Raw genomic sequence first — 18,072 nt, 5'->3', positions numbered from 1 at the left:
TTTCCTTGAGCTCCGGGCTTCGCCTACTTTGGCAAAAGAAAAAGGTGGGAGATGGGGACAAAGTGCTTCACTTGGCCACTAAGTTATGAGACCTCACCGACCACTTCTGTCTTCTTTTCCCCTCCAAAGTTAGATCAGCGTAATCATTAACATTACGATGTCGAGAAAAAGTAAAAGCTACTCTGACTTATTCTTAGCCAATTAGCCTATATGTTTAACTTGAATGCCAAGCTAAAGCTTTCTTCAAAGTGCAGTCCAATTGCCACTGAAACTATAAGCTGCCAATTACTGAACACAATGAAATATATAATTAGCGATCGTGGAGTAAGATCTGGCCATGTACGCTTACTCACGTTTCTCACGCGTTTAAGACTGGGATTGTTCGTATGTTCCAGCCGTCTGGTTAGAATTGTCTCTCCAACTCTCTTCATATCCCTCTCTCAAGTTTTCCAATTAATTCCAATTAAAAGGGGAAAAAAGCGCAGTCTTTGGTGGCCCATTCTTCCCTTTACTTCCCCTTCATATACCCTCCCTTGGCTTCGCATATCTCAGTCGTCAAGGCCAGAAACGGAAGCAAAGCCACTTCTCTCTTCCTCTCCACCAAGACTCCCTCGCAAGAAACGAAGGTACCCTAATGGATCCTTCCTTGGCCAAGCGGCTGTGGCACATGATAAGAGCTGCTTACTGCACGCTGCGTAAGGGCTTCTCCAAGCACAAGCTGGTGACGGACGTCCACTTCCTACTCGAGCGCAGCAAGCTCGCCGGAAAAGCCATCGGGAATTTGGTCGCCTTCTACCACGACCACGAGCACCACCACCACATTGGCGCCCATGTCTCCTCGGCCTTCTCTTGCCGGTCCATGGACCCCAGCCTGTCCTTCTACAACCCCAAGGAGGTGGAGTTCAGCTGCAGCAACACCCCTTCCTACCCCTCCTTCCTCCTCGCCGCCAAGTGGAAGAACCGCCGCGGCCGCCGCCACGGCTGCTACAACCTCGACGCCGCCGCGATAGCAAAGCAGCTCGAAATGCTGCGCTCGGAGATATCTGACGCCGAGTCGTCGTCGATCATGGAATCTCCGTCGCCTGCGCCGATGTGGAGCTTCGGGAAGAGCCCGGCGGGGGTGCGGCAGCTGCGGATAACGGACTCGCCGTTCCCGATAAGCGAGGAGGGCGGGGAAGCCGATGGTCACGTGGACCGGGAGGCGGAGGAGTTCATCAAGATGTTCTACGAGCAGCTTCGTCTCCAGCGGAGCCTCCCGGTGACGCCCGAGTATCAATGCCGCAAGCCGGCCTGAGATGGACCCCATGGAGCTTAGACGCTGTGTAAGTCTACCGAGGACGTGTCTACCATGGCTTCTTCGGAGCTTCCTTGCTGCTTTCAGTCTGCTTTGGTTGCCGAAGGAGGAGCTGAGGGTGCTGCTGTCCATGAAATATTATTATTTGCTGATTCTTGTGTTCTCAGTTACGGTCTTCACTTCCGTAGTAAATGTCTACTACCAACACACATGTTGTGATGTTATGTTTCTGTTCTTTACATACTGTATCTCGCTGCATGTGTGATTCCCCTTCTGATCTCTGACAATAATTTCCAAACATCGGTCTACGGGTGTCAAGCATAGAGGAAGAAGAAGAAGAAGAAGAAGAAGTGCGCATGAGACACATGCTCCGACAACACGGAATTCCAAAGCTGGCATGCGGGTGAAGGCCGATGCCTTGGTCACGCATTCTAATTCCATGCCCACACGTCTCTCTGCTTTTGATGGCCACGCCAAGCAACTTTCACGTCCTTCCTCAGGTAAGTGGAAGGCCAACTATGTCACAATCGAATTCAATCAGCAGATATTACGTGCCACAGCCAGTGGGCTTGTGAATGCATGCATCATATTCCACGTACCAGTGACTCGTAAAGTTCCGTCAACATCACCCACGGCAAAGACCTACCACCAACCAATGGGTTGTCGGGCATGCACACCGCGCTTGCAGTCAATAGAGCGATGGCTCCGAGGGTATGTGAACTTTTACGACTCCACTTATGTGAAATGGTTGAACGATCGAATGGCGTTGGCCGTGGAAAAGAAGGGTTGAAGACAGTGACCTGAACAAAGAGCTGCTTGAAAATTTGGTGGGCCGGTGGATTATTGGGAGACGTCTCTCTCATGCACTTCAAGAAAAAGGTCACAGGTTTTTCCTTCTTCCAATCTCGTAAGCATGAGCACACACTGACCTCCATATAAATGTGTTGGTAGACTTTCGTGATGCCTACCTACATAACTGGCTTTTTCTCAGCACTTTCTCTCGGAAGCTCAACGAAACCCATGGTTGAGGTCCCTCCTCGAGTCATTCTTTTCCTTAAGACCAGCTTTACTTAAGAAGAGGGAAGAAATGTTGGGTCCAACCCATAGAAAGATTAGGTTTTTGAGATTTCTGCTTGACGATCAGTGGTCAAACGTTATCAGTTTTGAGCCAAATTTTATGTGAAGAATTCTTGCAGCAAACTTGAAGAATTCTTGAAGCAAACTCTACAATCCTAATGGTGTTCATCTACATTTTACTCTCTTTGAGATACTTTCTTGCTATACCCACTTTATGAGACCTAGAATTCTCTTACGAGGAAATCAAGATATGCTATTCTTGAGCCAAGATTTATGATGTTGATGCTATTGTGATTCTCTAGTTATTCTAGAGAAGACATATTATAAACCTATTATCATTAAGTGGAAGTTTGAGGTGGACTACGGTCCTGTCGTTTTTCTCACATTGAGTTTTCTTCGTTAAAAGATTTGGTCTCATTATGCGATTAATTATTTGTTATATTGTTTATGCTGTACTGGTTAATATTTTCATTTGGTTATCAAGTTGGTATTTTTACGAAGAACCCATTTTGATACACAAAGAGGAAAAAGAATATTCTACTTTAACAGGTTTTTTCCTAACAAGTGGTATTAGAGTAATAGGTTGTTTGGTGCTAGTTTTTCTTGTGTGATTAAAATAGAGCAATCAGATGGTATGATTAAATTGAACTCATTAAATTATTCCACTTGAAGGCGTCTGATGGAAGATTTACTCTATTGCAAAGATTTGTGTAAGTCTATCAAGGTTAAAGATAAATCATCTACTATGGACGATGAAGAATGAGAAGTTCAACATAAAAAAACTATTACCTATATTAGAAGATGGATGGATATAAACTTGTATGAGCATATTTCAGATGAAACCCGAGCTGATGTTGTTCGGCAAAGGTTAGAAAATCTCTTTACGAAAAAGATAGTGGGAAATAGAATTTCTCTCCTCAAAAGGCTTGTAAATTTGAAGTATAAAGATGGTGGTAACATTGTTGAGCACATAAGCTTATTTCAGAGTATTGCAAATAAATTGATTACTATAAAAATGAATATAGATGATTAGATGCAAGGATTATTACTTCTCAGCTCTTTACCAGAAAGTTGAGAAACATATGTGGTGACAATTTGTAACTCCACGCCAGAGGGGACTCTAACTATAGATATGGTTAAAGATAGTTTACTAAATGAAGATGCTAGAAGAAAAGAACAGGATGAATCTTCTTCTGTGGCATTTGTTATTGAAAAACAAGAAAGACGTGGAAAAAGTCATAGCAGAAATCCACATGGTTATAGAGGAAGATCCAAGTTTAGAAGAGATATCAAATATTTTCACTGTAATAGTTTAGGTCACATGAAAAAAGAGTGTAGGTTTTGAAAGCAAGAACAGAATGAAATGAAGAAAAATGAGAAAGAGACCAATATAGTTATTGCTGAAGGTAATATCATTATTGTCTATGATGAAGGTTTTGTTAGTCTTGTAACTCAGGATAGTAATTGGGTAATTGACTCTGGTACTTCATTTCATGTTACTTCTCACGGTGATTTCTTTAGATCTTATACTGTTGATAATTTTGGTAATGTCAGAATGGGAAACAGTGGTACATCTAAGATTGTGGGTATTGGAGATATTTGCTTGGAGACCAGTATTGAGAGCAAATTGATACTCAAAGATATAAGGCATATTTCAGATATTCGTCTTAACTTGATATCTACAGGTAGACTTGATGATGAGGGCTTTGCACTCTATTTTGGTGAAAGCAAATGGAAACTCACTGAAGGTTATCTGATTGTGGCAAGAAGAAAGAAACTTAACTCTTTTTATATCATGGAAGCTAAGCTACACAAAGGAGAGATTAATGCAATTCAAAAAGGTGAAAATATAGATCTTTGGCATAAGAGGCTTGGACATATCAGCGAGAAGGGACTTCAAACTCTTGCTAGAAAATAGTTCTTACTAGAGTTGCAAGGTACATCTCTTAAATTTTGTGATCATTGCTTAGCTGAAAAAACACATAGAGTTACATTTCATACATATCCATCATCTAGAATATCAGATATTATTGATTTAGTTCATACTGATATTTGTACCATGCAAACTAGAACTCTTGGTGGTGCTCTTTATTTTGTTACTTTTATTGATGACCATTCTAGAAAAGTGTGGGTTTTTGCTTTAAAATCTAAAGACCAGGTACTCGATATTTTCAAGGAGTTTCATGTTAGTGTTGAAAGAGAGATTGACAGAAAACAAAAGTGTATTCGATTAGATAATGGTGGCGAATACAAGGGTCCTTTTTAGAATTATTGCAGGTTTCATGGTATCAGGCTTGAGAAAATAGTTCCTAAAACTCCTCAACAGAATGGTGTGGCAGAAATGATGAATAGAACCATCGAAGAAAGTATTATGTGTATGCTTTTCCACGCCAAGTTACCAAAGTCATTTTGGGAGGAGGCTATGAGAACTACAATTGATATGATAAATCTTTTTCCATTAGTTCCTCTTAAAAGGTGATATACCAAAGAGAGTACGGAGAGGAAAAGATATATCTTATAATCACTTAAAAGTCTTTGGGTATAAAGCATTTGTTTATATTCCCAAATATGAGAGGTTCAAGCTTGATAGTAAAGCAAAAGCATGTATCTTCTTGGGATATGGTCATGAAGAGTTTGGGTACAGATTATAGGATCCAATGAACAAAAAGATTATTAGAAGCAAAGATGTTGTGTTTCTTGAAGACTAATTGTTTAATGATGATGATAATATTGAGAAGCCAGAAACCTCTGTTTATATTCTTTGAAGTTTGGGTCCAATTCCTCACCTGTAGTTTATGATGATCATAGGGAAGATGAACAAGAAGATTATGGTGAGAATACCAGTGATGATACACATACATTTGATGATGCTAAACCAACTGAACAAGCACCTCCACCACCAGTTGAGATTCCATTGAGAAGATCCACTAGAGAGCGACAACCATCTATCAGATATCCTCCAAATGAGTATGTTATACTTACTGATGGGGGAGAGCCAGAAACTTACCAAGAAGCTATTCTAAATGAGAATAAGAATGAGTGGGTTAAAGCCATGCAAGAAGAGATGAGATCCTTGCTTGAGAACTGTTACGGTAAGTAACTTTTTTAGCCGTGGCCTCGGGGGCGACGCGGCTTGGTTCGGGGGTCCGGATGTCGGGAATCTCGGGCGACGTCCCTCGGGATCTCCTAGCGGCCGTACACTGTGGTTCGGGATCGGTTGTTTGGTTCGAGAGGAAGCTCCGTCGTGGCACCGGGAAGAAGCGACACCGTCTTCGTTCCTGCACGCAGGTCGGGTCGGAAGTTCGGCCCGACCCCTCCGACGATCAAGTTAGCGATGATGTGGAGAGGGTTTTGAGAGAAGTAGAAGTTCCGTCAAATGGGTTGTGCCTGTCTTGGTTGTTCTCCCCCTTTTCGCTTAGAACCCTGGGGTATTTATAGACAAGTTTGATGTTACCTGATGTGCCCTCTTGCAGGGGCAGGGTAGTGCCTCTCGTGGCGTCTGACATTGCCACTGGGGTTGCGTGGAGAACTGTGCTGCCGCAGGGTATGGGCGCGGGTCGGTCGTCCTCCTCCTTTGCCTTGGTCAAGCGCGCGGGGTCAGGCAACGAGGGAGTCGTTGCCCGAGAGCGGGTGACGCCAGCGCACGTCAAGTCAACATTATTGCCTTCCAGTCATTGGGCAGAGTGGCGCCCAGGTGAGGCCGACGTGGTGACACGTCATGTCGCCATTATTACCCCTATCAAGAACTACACCTATGACTTAGTAAAATTGCCTAAAGAGAAGAAAGCTCTCAAGAATAAGTGGGTTTACAAATTGAAGATTGAAAACAATAGCTCACAACAAAGATACAAAGCACGACTAGTTATGAAAGGATTCAAACAGAAGAAAGGTATTGACTTTGAAGAAATATTTTCTCCAGTTGTGAAAATGTCCTCTATCCGAGTTGTTCTTAGTTTAGCTGCCCGCTTGAATTTAAAAGTTGAGCAACTTGATGTAAAAACAGTATTACTTCATGGTGACTTAGAAGAAGAAATTTACATGGAGCAACTAGAAGGTTTCAAAGTCAAGGAGAAAGAAAATCTGGTGTGTAAGCTTAGGAAAAACTTATATGGACTCAAATAGACACATAGACAGTGGTATAAGAAGTTTGATTCCTTTATGATGAGCCGAAGGTATGATAGAACTACATCTGATCATTGTGTGTTTATGAAAAAAATTTCAGATGATGATTTTATTATTTTATTGCTATATGTTGATGATATGCTGATTGTTGGTCATGATGCTGGAAAAATTGGAAAGCTTAAAAGAGAGCTAGGTAAGTCTTTTGCCATGAAAGATTTGGGATCGGTGAAACAAATACTTGGCATGAAGATTTTTCGTGATAGGAAGAAAAAAAAAATTTGACTATCTCATGAGACTTACATTGAAAAGGTTTTTAAAAAATTAAATATGAGTAAATCCAAAGCAATTTGTTCTCCACTTACAAGTAATTTCAAGCTTAGGTCAAAACAATGTCCTACAAGTGAGAAAGAAAAAGAAGAAATGTCCAGAGTACCTTACTCATCTGCAGTAGGCAGTTTGATATATGTTATGATTTGTACCAGAGGGGGAGAATTGTTGAGTCCAGCCTATATGTGGGCTTGGACAAATTGGACCGTTTGAGCCCAAATCAAAGAAATTAAAAAGAGAGAGAGAGATAGAGTTTTGAAGTGAGCAGTGAGCGTGCGACCGCATGCAGAGAAATAGAGAGAGAAATATTAGGTTTTTGAGATTTTTGCTCGACGATCGGTGACCAAACGTTATCAATTTTGACCCAAATTTTATGTGGAGAATCCTTGCAGTAAACTCTACAATCCTAACGGTGTTGATCTATATTTTACCCTCTCTGAAATTTGAGGTGGACTACGGTCCCGTGATTTTTCCCACATTGGGTTTTTTACGTTAAAAGATTTAGTCTCACTGTGTGATTGATTATTTGCTCTATTGTTTATACTGTACTGATTAATATTTTTTTTTGGATATTAAGTTGGTATTTTGATGAGAAACTTATTTTGATACAAAGAGAAAAGAATATTCTTGATTTTTTCCCAACATAAAATATCTCATACGCATTTATCATGTTGTTGCAAGTCAAATCAGCATTGCTTAGCAATGCAGCAATAGGCCTCAAATAGTTGGTCGATGGACGGTTGGGGCTTAAATGATCGGGCCAAATAGACAAAACTGGTCAGTCAAAGAGGTTTTGACTTTTCTTTTTAGAATCTGAAATCAGAAATAGACCCAAATTTTAATTCGATTTGAAATCGATAAACCATCAATTCCGATTCTCTGATTCGTCCACTTCCTTTGATTATATGGAATCATAATAAATTAAGAATCGAACCACTCAAGATTAGTTCTAATTCGATTTGAAACCGATCAACCATCAATTCTTATTTCGATTCCAATTCGGAGGGCGGCCAAATCTAATGAGGTGGATCCCAGATTAACTAATTAGATCGACCGTGTGGTGGATACCAAACCCACACGGCACACAAATCGAGTGTGTCGTAGGTGAGTTTGGTAGGCTAAGAAACGTGGCATCTCCAACCAACAAACACCTTTAGAACCAGTAACGATCATATCAAACGTAAATGGAGCTCAACGAGATTGGCGCATCGTCCTTTATCCTTATTTGCATGGTTTACGACCGCCCATGTGGATCCAAGAATGTAACATATCATTAGTGTAAGAAGAGGACGGGGATGGATTCTGAAGGAGCACAGGATTTAGGGGCTGCAGAAGGCCTTGCGCGCATCACAACGGATGAGAGGTCTGTCTCTCCACTGGCCCTACCACCATGGTCGTCGACAGCCAAAAGCATCATTCGCGGAAAGCTTTTAGGGGAAAGGGAAGCGACACGGCGAGATAACAACGTTGTCTCATAACCCTAGCGGAGAAGACAGGAATCAGATATCAAGAACCCCGGAGAGTCGTCGGCCACGGGCTTCTTGTTATCGACGATGGAGGGTCGGCGACCGACGGCGACGCCGTGCTGCAGCATGGTGGGGATGAAGCGAGGGCCGTGGACGGCGGAGGAGGACGAGGTGCTGGCGAGCTTCGTGCGGCGGGAGGGAGAGGGGCGCTGGCGGACGCTGCCGAAGCGTGCCGGGCTGCTCCGTTGCGGCAAGAGTTGCCGTCTCCGCTGGCTGAATTACCTCCGCCCTTCCATCAAGCGCGGGCCCATCACCCCCGACGAGGAAGATCTCATCCTTCGCCTCCACCGCCTCCTCGGCAACAGGTAAGTAACTGCACCTCCATCCTCTCTCTCTCTCTCTCTCTCTCTCTCTCTCTCTCTCTCTCTCTCTCTCTCTCTCTCTCTCTCTCTATCTATCTATCTATCTATCTATCTATCTCTTAGGGTTTCAGCTTTCTCAGGGTTCCTCTTCTTTCTCCCCCTGAAACAAACAGGTGGGCGCTGATAGCTGGGAGGATACCAGGGCGCACCGACAACGAGATCAAGAACTACTGGAACACCCACCTCAGAAAGAAGCTCATCAAGCAAGGCATAGATCCACGCACCCACAAGCCCTTACCCTCTTCCACCGATCACGGTTCCCCAGCGCAACTCGTCTCATGCCATCCTGCCACAGACCGCGACTCCATGCCTCAAGAAATGGGTGCTGGCAGCAGCGAAGCCATCGCCATTCGAAACGATCGTTGCGGTTACTTCCATGGCCTGGACCCGCACCACGACGACGTCGCATGGCAGAACTGCGATGTCTTCACGACGGACGGAGACCAAATGCCTGCTTGCTACGGCGTCGAGGACGGAGGGAAAGGAACGGATGCTTGCACTGATGATGTCTTCTCGGCTCTCTTCGATTCCTTCGTCAACGAGGACATGTTCAACACTAATTGCAGTCAAGATGGTAATACCAACGAGGACGACAGCAACATGACTCCGCAGGTTGAGATGATAGATCCTATGGATTCAGGTCTCGACCTCGAAGGTCTATTGGAAGATGTCTTCACTTCTCCGGTTGATTTGGATGAAGGCATTCCTGCACAGTGTAAAGATCATGCAGGCAAGTAAACCATGTTCTTCGTTCAAATCTTTCATTTAAGGTGTGAATTATGCTCAGAGAACTGTGTGTCTTAAATCTGTCACTTGGAAACGAGATGGTGTGATCCTTAGACGACCTTTTCTGCAAGTTCTATTCACAGTATCATCGAGTTCTGCAAGATCACCAACGCTACGCTGTACTTCTCGATGACATTGTTACGCTGAAAACCTGCTAAAATTGTCATATATTGTGATTGTTTGATTTCAACATTACCAGTGATCTCATGGTTGCATTCAGGGCAAAATAGCCATGCGATTCGTTTTGATTTCTTGTGTTTATGATTTTTTTCTTGACAAGCGAGAGCAAGAACCTCTCTTAGGTTTCTACACAACTGCGTTCCCACAGAAATCTTAGGCAAGGATATATGTATGCATGAGTTGGCAACATGCTAAGAGTAACCACAACAAAAATAAGAGTTTTCTAGCCAACACAGCTTTAAGTATATATGCCACAAAATATAGTCCAAATGTGTTACGGATGAAAAAGATGAGCACACGAAGAAGAAGCAATATACTATGACGTATTTTATAGTTACGTTAATGACTTTAATACTAATTGTCATTATCTGATTTGATAGGATAATTAACTTATTAACTTTTTAAGTATGAATCGTTGATTCAAAATATTTAAATCTAAATTAATAATATCATATATAAACTCAATATTAGATTTTGAATGTGAGACTAAAATTGGGTATTACAACGACCCCTACAAGTCAAGTGTATATATATATGGTTATGATTGTAGTGCATCATCTTATAACTTTTGTCGTATGATCGATCGTTTAAAGTCTGTAAAATTTATGTTTGTAATTTATATTATATATCAAGTATTTGTTAAAATATTTATTTATGGGATTCTAAGTTAAATGCTTCTTCTAATTCATCTTCTTAAAGGATTAGAAGAAGCTTAAGGGAGGTTGACCTAATTAAGTCTATGATATCAAAATTTTGATTTAACTAATGTTAAATTTAAATCATACATGCATATTCTATATCATCCATTAGCCAAAGTCAAGAATCTATATCACGTAACACCTCATTCAGTGGTGCCTAAATATGGCCATACATAGAGCGCGCATTAGCACAATTATTATGTGGTTGCATTGTCTGACCAATGATGATGCTTATTTGTCTTAAATATACTTTAATAATGATAAAAGATGATGGTCATCTCTCGTCAACGTACTATCAGCAGTAGCTATACCAATGAAAACTAAGCTATCTTAGTTTTCTTCTCTGATCACATTTTAAGCTATTCAGGAAGTCGATGTGCATCACAACAAGGCACAAAAATTCGACAATGGACATAATATATGATGAGAGGAAGGTGAAAGTACGTCACACGTACAATACCATCCGCTTCCGAACACTGGACTGGTTGCTGGAATGCGATATGTTGCATCTGCGGAATTCTAAGTTCTATTGCAAGTCTATTCCTGGAAGAAGACTGTTAGTTTAGATCTGACTGGAAGTTGGCTAAGCCATCAGTCATGTCACGGATGTGGAATGGAAGAGTAGCTGGTCATATTCGGTACTCCATTGACAGCAGATTACCATGAAAATTCCCAAGCAAAAATGGTTTATAAAAAGCTTATAAGCAATAAATATTCCGAATTCCTGCTGGTTGTATAGCTGCTGTACAGAGAGGATTAATACCTTCACTACAATCTCATGAATAATAATAATGTTTTTTCTTTTATTTTTGAGAACTAAAATCAATGCCTGAACGAGTGACAAAACAATGAGAAAGTCCACACTCTTTTTCAAGCTTTGAAACACACTAGAATTCTATCTAAGCACTTGAATGATGGTCTATACTGAAACCATGGAGATTACTGATTTCTTTGTGTGTGATCAAGTGCAGCAAGAACGCCGAAAAAGAGTTGCAAGCTGTACTTACCTACTGGAAGTATAACACCGCAAACAAGATCGTGGTGAAGCAGACGCATATCATTACTACTGAATCGAACTTAACTTCCGGGCACAGCAGCTTAGCTCGACTTCTACGGCGCAGAAAGCTTCAGAGACCCAAAGGCGGGTTTTGTCTTTGCTGGAGGATGATGCGAGACGACCTCGATCCTTTGCCCCACCGGAGGAGAAGGGTGAGAAGATGGAAGGATGCATGCGTCACGCGAGAGGATCGATCTCCTTCTGATAGCTGGTGCATTGTGCGCGTGAGTGTGTGTTATGGCTGATGGATGAATGCTGGTTGTATCGTACTCGTTGGACCGGGGAAAGAGATGCAACTGCCAACCGAACGTTCCAAACCACAGTGTGGCACGCTGGGGGCGGTCGGTAGAACAACCTTTCTGAGTCCCGACAACAAATGCTCGCGTGAAAACCTTAGCTGGCTTCTCATCTTTCTAATAATTGATGACCGCCGACCGTATCCAAGACTTTGGTTTGTTGTAGGAGAAAGCTTCGGATGAGAGGGGAATGCCTGATCTGCCAAGTTGTCCAGCTCGAGTTGGCTGATGGAGTGGGACCCACAGGCAGACGGAGTCAACTAGTTGACCCAACACTGCCTGCTGAAGCTTATACGACACTTGCGAGGACAACTAAAGAATGGAGTTTAGATCATCAAAAGAAGTTGCTTGGTTACAGGAGAAGCACAAAGCTAGTAGTTCATGCTTTGTGCTTCTGAAGGATCATCACCAGATCCTGTTAACACCACATGTAATCAATGAAGGGAAGCATTTTATTGAGATTAAGAAGATATAACTGTCATGGCAGCATCCATTTCCATCCACCACAACTATTTCTACCAAAGATTATTGATGATTGCCCGGTGAACAGAAGGGGCTAAAACACTTCAGACAACAACATCAAAAGAAACAATGATCCCGGAGAGTGTAACTATTGGACCTAAGTGTGACTGCTACAAAAACAAGTTATTGCTGTTTTGCCAATTCAACGGTAACAGCGGTATGCCGGGGTGTACATGCAACTCTCTGCATATTTCACCAGGTTTTCTGGGCGAGGAAGACGAGTGGCCAATCCTACAAAAAGAAGAGGCGGTAAATTGATTGAATAAGGATGCATGCAACAATTTTGTAGAGTCATTAGGTTGAGGAAAAGGACCAACCAAGTTCGTATACTTTGGCGGCCACGTTAGCAGCAATATGTGCAGATATCTTTCTGATACTTTTGAAGGGAGGATAGATCAATCCCTTGTCAAAATTCTCCTGCGTCACCTGTTGGGCTAAAGCTTCCGCTGTTCCAACACGATGCAAATCCTCGAAATAAGGCAACTTGGGGTGAAAATTTTAATGGAAAAAAGACTGAGCAGAATATTTCTAATCCTTTAATTCTTTCTTGCAATAATTATCTAGACTTGCTAAATTATCCCATACCTAACTAACTAAAAGATATCTGAAACAGCCATATCTAACACCAACTGTCTACTTCCTAATGCTGTCGTAGATTGATACTTCATAATATCAAACTGTCTTTTAGAATGCTACTTGGTTGACGCTTATATGCTTTGCAGTTGTTGCAACTGGAGCATCAAAACCTATTATATAAATCCACAAACATTCCAGGATAAATGCAGAATCTACATTTCACTTGGCTTCTACTTACAGGCTGCAAGAAGCATTTCATCGTGCACACGTATGGCTCCAGATATCACCAAGCCAAGACCAAGACCAGGAAAAATGTAAGCATTATTTGCCTGAAAATATACCAAATGAAAGGCAGTTTTTAAGCACTATATTCTAAACAAAACAGTAGTCAGTTTAGTGATCCTAAAAATCATCGCAATGATAAGGGACGGCGATGTTCGAACCTGACCAGGTACAAAAGTCTTCCCTTCATATTCAACAGGATCAAATGGGCTCCCACTGGCAAAGATTGCACGACCCTACAAATTGAAGATTATTTTATGAATGCAAGCCTTTCTTCTCTGATCCATATTGTCACAAATTCTGGATAAGTTGAAACTCGAGCAGGTAGGAGAGACATAATTCAGGTTCTCACCTTAGTCCAAGTGTAAGCTTCCTCAGCAGTACATTCAGATTGCGATGTTGGATTTGACAGAGCAAGAATGACAGGTTTCTGCAATTTGGAATGTGATAGTACAAGTTTTTCATCCTTCAATCTAGCAAGAAGGATAACTTAAAAATGAATTGTGAATATGGAGAACACGTACCTCATTAAATGAAGCCATGGTCTCAACTACGTCTTGCGTAAAAGTCTTCCCTACTCCAGAGGTTCCTATTAATACAGATGGCTTGATGACCTAGGAGAAACCAAAAAAAATTCACCTCATTAACATTCAGTGGGTAGAAAGCAATCTTCATGCAGGAAGGAGGGTAAGCAAGAATTAAAACAAAAAGAGGTCCTTTGTGACATCAGTAGGGAAATAGCTTCATCAAATTAAATGCATAAGACAGTAAGTTCCTATATTGGCAAGTGATCTTATCTTGTCTAGCAATCTAGTAACATACATGGTGGAATGTAGATATATGACTCCTGGTGTATACTAGGTGAGCTAACGAATTCTAGATCCTAATTTAACTTCAACGAGATAGACCACCCCAGTATACCCTGCATAAGAATATACTACTACCACAGCCTAATTAAAATAATAATAACAAAAGTAATAATTGGATGCTTAAAAGAACAAAGGGGAAAAGGACCCATTGCAAAACATTTTTGAGAGATTTCACACCTGGACAGCATCTAGAAGGTTGTTAACAGGTTCATGGTCATGCGCCCAAGGTTTCTTGAAGTGTTGTAAAGATTCTAACCTGGAGCTGACAATCAATCCCTGCATGATTAAAGAGCATAGCAAGGTGACATGAATCTGTGATGATAAACAAAATATGACAAATTAATAATTGACATATGGTTCAACAGCAAATGATTTACTCATGTGCTTCTCTACCTTAGAATCAACAAGCCAAATCTTTTCACGATTCTGTTCGATCGGAGTACCTGTCTAAAATAATTATCAAAACAATGATCAACGTCATCAGAAAAGGATACAATGCAATTTCAGGAGCAGAAAGTAATTAAAGAAACTGTCTGTTTAAATCAGTGCACCTGTCTTGACATCTCCAGTGCAATGAGCTCTGCAATACCAGTACCAGCCTGTCAAACCATAATTAGTTGATGTCAGAAAGTGGCCCAAAAATGGAGGAAAGCTGACGTAGACGAAGTTGGGATAGAAGAGTATCAGAGGAGGTCTTCAACTTGAAGAACCAGATAGGTGCACATCGACCTCCATGTTGTTAATCATCATTTCTTTATGAAGTCAAAACCCATCAGAACCCAAAACCAACAATTTGCATATAATTGATTTAGAGGACAAATTAATCATACAGATCCAATGTTGCATGAAAGAGTTCAATTTGCTTTCTGCAAATAGTTTGCCTGTACTCTTTCTCACTAAAAAATAAAGCATGCATATTTGTGCAATGATGATGCAGCCCATTAAGACATACTCCAAGACAAACAAATGTTGATTTCAAAACATGGTACCTTTCTCACAAATGTATTGTTGATGTGTAGTGGATCAAGTTTTATGATCTGAGAAATTCTTATAGGTGCATAAATAAAACCATTACACTAGTAGAGTAGAATTAATTAACTACCTCACCAGCACCAAGGAACAAGTATCTGTGGTCTGCTAAGGTTCCTCCAACCAATTTCAGTACTGCAACTAGTCCAGCAAGGACCACAGAAGCTGTTCCCTGCAGCGAATGCAAATTATCAACTTAAAGCATCAAAGTTTTACAACTAACTTATGTGCAAATAATATACTATATAAAGAACAAAAAACTGATTCATAATGTTAATTCCTTTACCTGGATGTCATCATTAAAGACAAGATGCGTTTTGCTATATCTTGTAAGCAAATCAAATGCATTATGATTGGCAAAGTCTTCAAACTGGAAAGAAGAAGTAGAATGTACATATATTGTTAAATACTATAGGAGACAAATCCAACCATATGCAACATTAATAGGCTTCAATATTTCACAGACCTGAACTAGGACCTTCTCGCCATATTGTTGCTTAACAGCACACATGAACTCATGGAGAAGGTCATCATATTCCTAACACAGCACATGCATACCATAAAATTCAGCATTAAGAAGTACATTATCTGTAAAAGTTTAACATACTTAAAATAAAAAATAAATTACCTGGCCTCTAGCTCGCCTTTGTCTTAGGCCGATATAGAACTCATCATTGAGCAACTGCTCATTGTTCGTTCCGACGTCAATTGTTATTGGTAAGCACTATATATGGAAGAGTGTTCATTAAAACTCTTCAACACTTTCAACTACAATATATATAGTAGCACATATAATTATGTATATGACATGTATCTCACTATTAAAAGACAAAATGATGAATGCATGACTAGATCCCAGAAAAAAGATGAATGCAAATAGCATTTGCAGTAAAAATGCTTACCGCTGATGGACGAAGTCCTCCAAGGGCTGTATAGAGAGCAAGTTTACCAACTGGAATTCCCATTCCCTAAGCCAAGGACAGTTAACAGCAATCATTAAAAGGCAGAAACAAAGGGCAACTCCATCGCTCTAAAACATCTTATGACCTTTTATACCTGGCAACCAAGATCTCCTAGCCCCAAAATGCGCTCACCATCTGTCACCACAATAACTTGAACGCTCCACACAGGCCAGTTCTTCAGCACCTCAAGAATTTTCCCCCTGACAGAGCCAATAATTCTCGAGTCTAAGTAAATGATAATAGTAAACACTGAAAAAGTCAAGTAACATACTTCTCTTTCAAACTGATATATAGACCCTGCGGACGTCTAAAGATGCTACCATACTTCTGGCAAGCCTCACCGACGGTAGGTGTATAGACAACCGGAAGCAACTCCTCCACATTGTCGATCAGAAGCTTGAAGAAAAGCCTTTCATTTCTCTCCTGAAGAACCACAAAGTAGAAACATTTGACATGATTGTTGTTGTCTGCGCTACTACATTTCTGCAAATTATGGGAACTCAGAATGAAAAGATGTGGAGAAGATGGTATAATGATTTACCTGAAGGTCGACCATTGCCACATAGCGCTGCAAGGGAACTTTGTATTGGCGAAGACTGCTCATCAGCTTTCTCTCCTGTTGAACAGTGACGAATGTAACAAGAAACAGAATTAGCTCATTAGAGAATGAGCAAACATGCTTCACGGCAGAGATGAACACTGACCTGAAGCTCTTGACTTACGACAATCGGAGGCAATAGGCCTCGCAAGTAATGAGCATCTCTCTCTTTCTCGGTGAAGGCAAGCCCTTTGTTGTGGTGCGGATCTCTTAGTAGATTATACCCACTGAACATCAAGAAGGATCATCAAAGTCAGATACAATGTTAGCTGAAGAAATTTACCACAAGGAGAAGAAAAGATTCGCTTTTATTGGTGAGGACCACTCTTCAAAAGTAATGAATCGTCAATCTTTTGGAGGAGATGTGTTCCGTCCTTTCTTTTTTTGCGTGTGTTTCGATTAGATTCAATACATGTTTTTTAATCAGGGTGTGCATCAAAGTTAATCAACATGGCACATGATCAGATCACCCAGAACAACTCCTGCCAGCAATCGCCATTCACATTACATTTCATTCATTTCCAGAGCACCAACAAGTGGTTTATATAGCAGGAACGCGAAAAGAGCTTCTAGGTCAGAAAATTAATGAAAAGAAGGAGAAAGAGTGAGTGCATCGACAAAATAACTCGGAATGCCAAGTTATCCAGAAATCAAGCAAAAAGATGTAATTTTGAAGCGGGGAAACCAAAAGCAACAGATGTCAGTTTAAGAGCGTAAGCGAAAGAAGAGATGCAAAGGCGATGGGATCGGACCTGGCGACAGAGAAGGTCCAAGGGGTGACGAGCTGCTCCTCGGTGGCGCGATCCTCGCCGTAGGCGTCCTCGACTCCACCCCCCACCGTCGCCTTGGGGTCCATGTACGCCTCCACCTCTCGTGTGTTGTCCATCACCGCCTTCCCCTTTTCTCGCCCTCCTCTCGCTACAACTCCCCTTCTTCTCCCTCCGCACTGCACTCCCGCCGCTGCCGCTCTCCTCTGCGATCGACACAACCTGTAGTAGTAAAGCGACTAACGATAAATATTATAGTTCTTCTTCTTCTGAAGCAATGCAACAAACACCTCCCAAGCAACTCCTTTTATACCCAACCACAGCGAAAAGAAGAGGATTCTACGTGTGATTCTACGTGAGGATCATGGGAACAAATGAGCAAGGAAAGATTCAGAGCAATTGAACCGGTTCAGTTTACGCGCCAGAGGCGCCCACGCGGCCACACACAAAGGTGCAGTGCGCTATAAAACCGGCAACAGCTGAATCAAGCCACAAGAAACAGTTAAAGCCGGCGTGGAAGCGGCAGAAGAGGAAGAGGGATTTTACCAGAAACTTGGAGCTGCTGCTGCTGAAAAGGGAAAGCATGGTGGGATGTAGTGGCTGTGATGGAAAAACGGAGGGTGGACTACTTCTTTCTCAAGTTTTCCTCTTCTCCCCGCGGAGCGAGTTCGGCGCGAGGAAGAGGAGGAGGAGATTCTCGGTTAAGGAGGAGATGACACGTGTCGTTCTGTCCGGGTCATTA

At 41.7% G+C, this 18,072-nt stretch overlaps 3 protein-coding genes across 6 annotated transcripts; 2 read left to right on the top strand and 1 right to left on the bottom strand.

The window, feature by feature from the left end:
• Positions 1-520: 520 nt before the first annotated feature.
• Positions 521-1,535, top strand: LOC135642166 (uncharacterized). Its single transcript, XM_065158081.1, has one exon. The coding sequence runs from the start codon at positions 635-637 to the stop codon at positions 1,292-1,294; it is 660 nt and encodes a 219-aa protein (XP_065014153.1). The 5' UTR covers positions 521-634; the 3' UTR covers positions 1,295-1,535.
• A 6,560-nt stretch (positions 1,536-8,095) lies between these two features.
• LOC103991601 (transcription repressor MYB5) lies at positions 8,096-9,686 on the top strand. 2 transcript variants are annotated; one of them, XM_018828917.2, is made up of 2 exons: positions 8,096-8,651; positions 8,789-9,686. In XM_018828917.2, the coding sequence occupies exons 1-2, from the start codon at positions 8,374-8,376 to the stop codon at positions 9,444-9,446; spliced, it is 936 nt and encodes a 311-aa protein (XP_018684462.2). In that variant the 5' UTR covers positions 8,096-8,373; the 3' UTR covers positions 9,447-9,686. The 2 variants fall into 2 exon arrangements, with proteins under 2 accessions (XP_018684462.2, XP_009409374.2); XM_009411099.3 differs by having other exon boundaries at positions 8,108-8,651; positions 8,822-9,686.
• A 2,470-nt stretch (positions 9,687-12,156) lies between these two features.
• On the bottom strand, positions 12,157-18,031 carry LOC135583575 (NADP-dependent malic enzyme-like). Of its 3 annotated transcripts, none has more exons than XM_065159770.1 (20): positions 17,877-18,031; positions 17,316-17,536; positions 16,670-16,790; positions 16,507-16,581; positions 16,237-16,388; positions 16,060-16,165; positions 15,906-15,971; positions 15,632-15,727; positions 15,470-15,541; positions 15,290-15,373; positions 15,077-15,175; positions 14,526-14,573; positions 14,368-14,421; positions 14,152-14,250; positions 13,630-13,719; positions 13,458-13,535; positions 13,267-13,341; positions 13,062-13,152; positions 12,565-12,693; positions 12,157-12,478 (listed from the first exon to the last, which is right to left on the bottom strand). In XM_065159770.1, the coding sequence occupies exons 1-20, from the start codon at positions 17,913-17,915 to the stop codon at positions 12,390-12,392; spliced, it is 1,884 nt and encodes a 627-aa protein (XP_065015842.1). In that variant the 5' UTR covers positions 17,916-18,031; the 3' UTR covers positions 12,157-12,389. The 3 variants fall into 3 exon arrangements, with proteins under 3 accessions (XP_065015842.1, XP_065015843.1, XP_065015841.1); XM_065159771.1 differs by having other exon boundaries at positions 17,316-17,552; positions 17,877-18,024; XM_065159769.1 differs by having other exon boundaries at positions 17,316-17,569; positions 17,877-17,996.
• Positions 18,032-18,072: the final 41 nt, after the last annotated feature.

Source organism: Musa acuminata, chromosome BXJ3-7 (genome assembly GCF_036884655.1).
Source record: "Musa acuminata AAA Group cultivar baxijiao chromosome BXJ3-7, Cavendish_Baxijiao_AAA, whole genome shotgun sequence".
NCBI lineage: Eukaryota > Viridiplantae > Streptophyta > Magnoliopsida > Zingiberales > Musaceae > Musa > Musa acuminata.
This window is presented reverse-complemented; position numbering and strand designations above follow the sequence as displayed.

Bases quoted from the DNA above. Each gene is read 5' to 3' on its own strand.
- LOC135583575 (XM_065159769.1), bottom strand. From the start codon at position 17,915: ATGCTTTCCCTTTTCAGCAGCAGCAGCTCCAAGTTTCTG. The intron at 15,972-16,059 runs GTATAAAAGGTC...TCCTTGGCTTAG, and splicing joins TAGGAGATCTTGGTTGCCAG to GGAATGGGAATTCCAGTTGG. The intron at 15,728-15,905 runs GTAAGCATTTTT...TTCCATATATAG, and splicing joins GAGGACTTCGTCCATCAGCG to TGCTTACCAATAACAATTGA.
- LOC103991601 (XM_018828917.2), top strand. From the start codon at position 8,374: ATGGAGGGTCGGCGACCGACGGCGACGCCGTGCTGCAGCATGGTGGGG. The intron at 8,652-8,788 runs GTAAGTAACTGC...CAGCTTTCTCAG, and splicing joins CACCGCCTCCTCGGCAACAG to GGTTCCTCTTCTTTCTCCCC.
- LOC135642166 (XM_065158081.1), top strand. From the start codon at position 635: ATGGATCCTTCCTTGGCCAAGCGGCTGTGGCACATGATAAGAGCTGCT.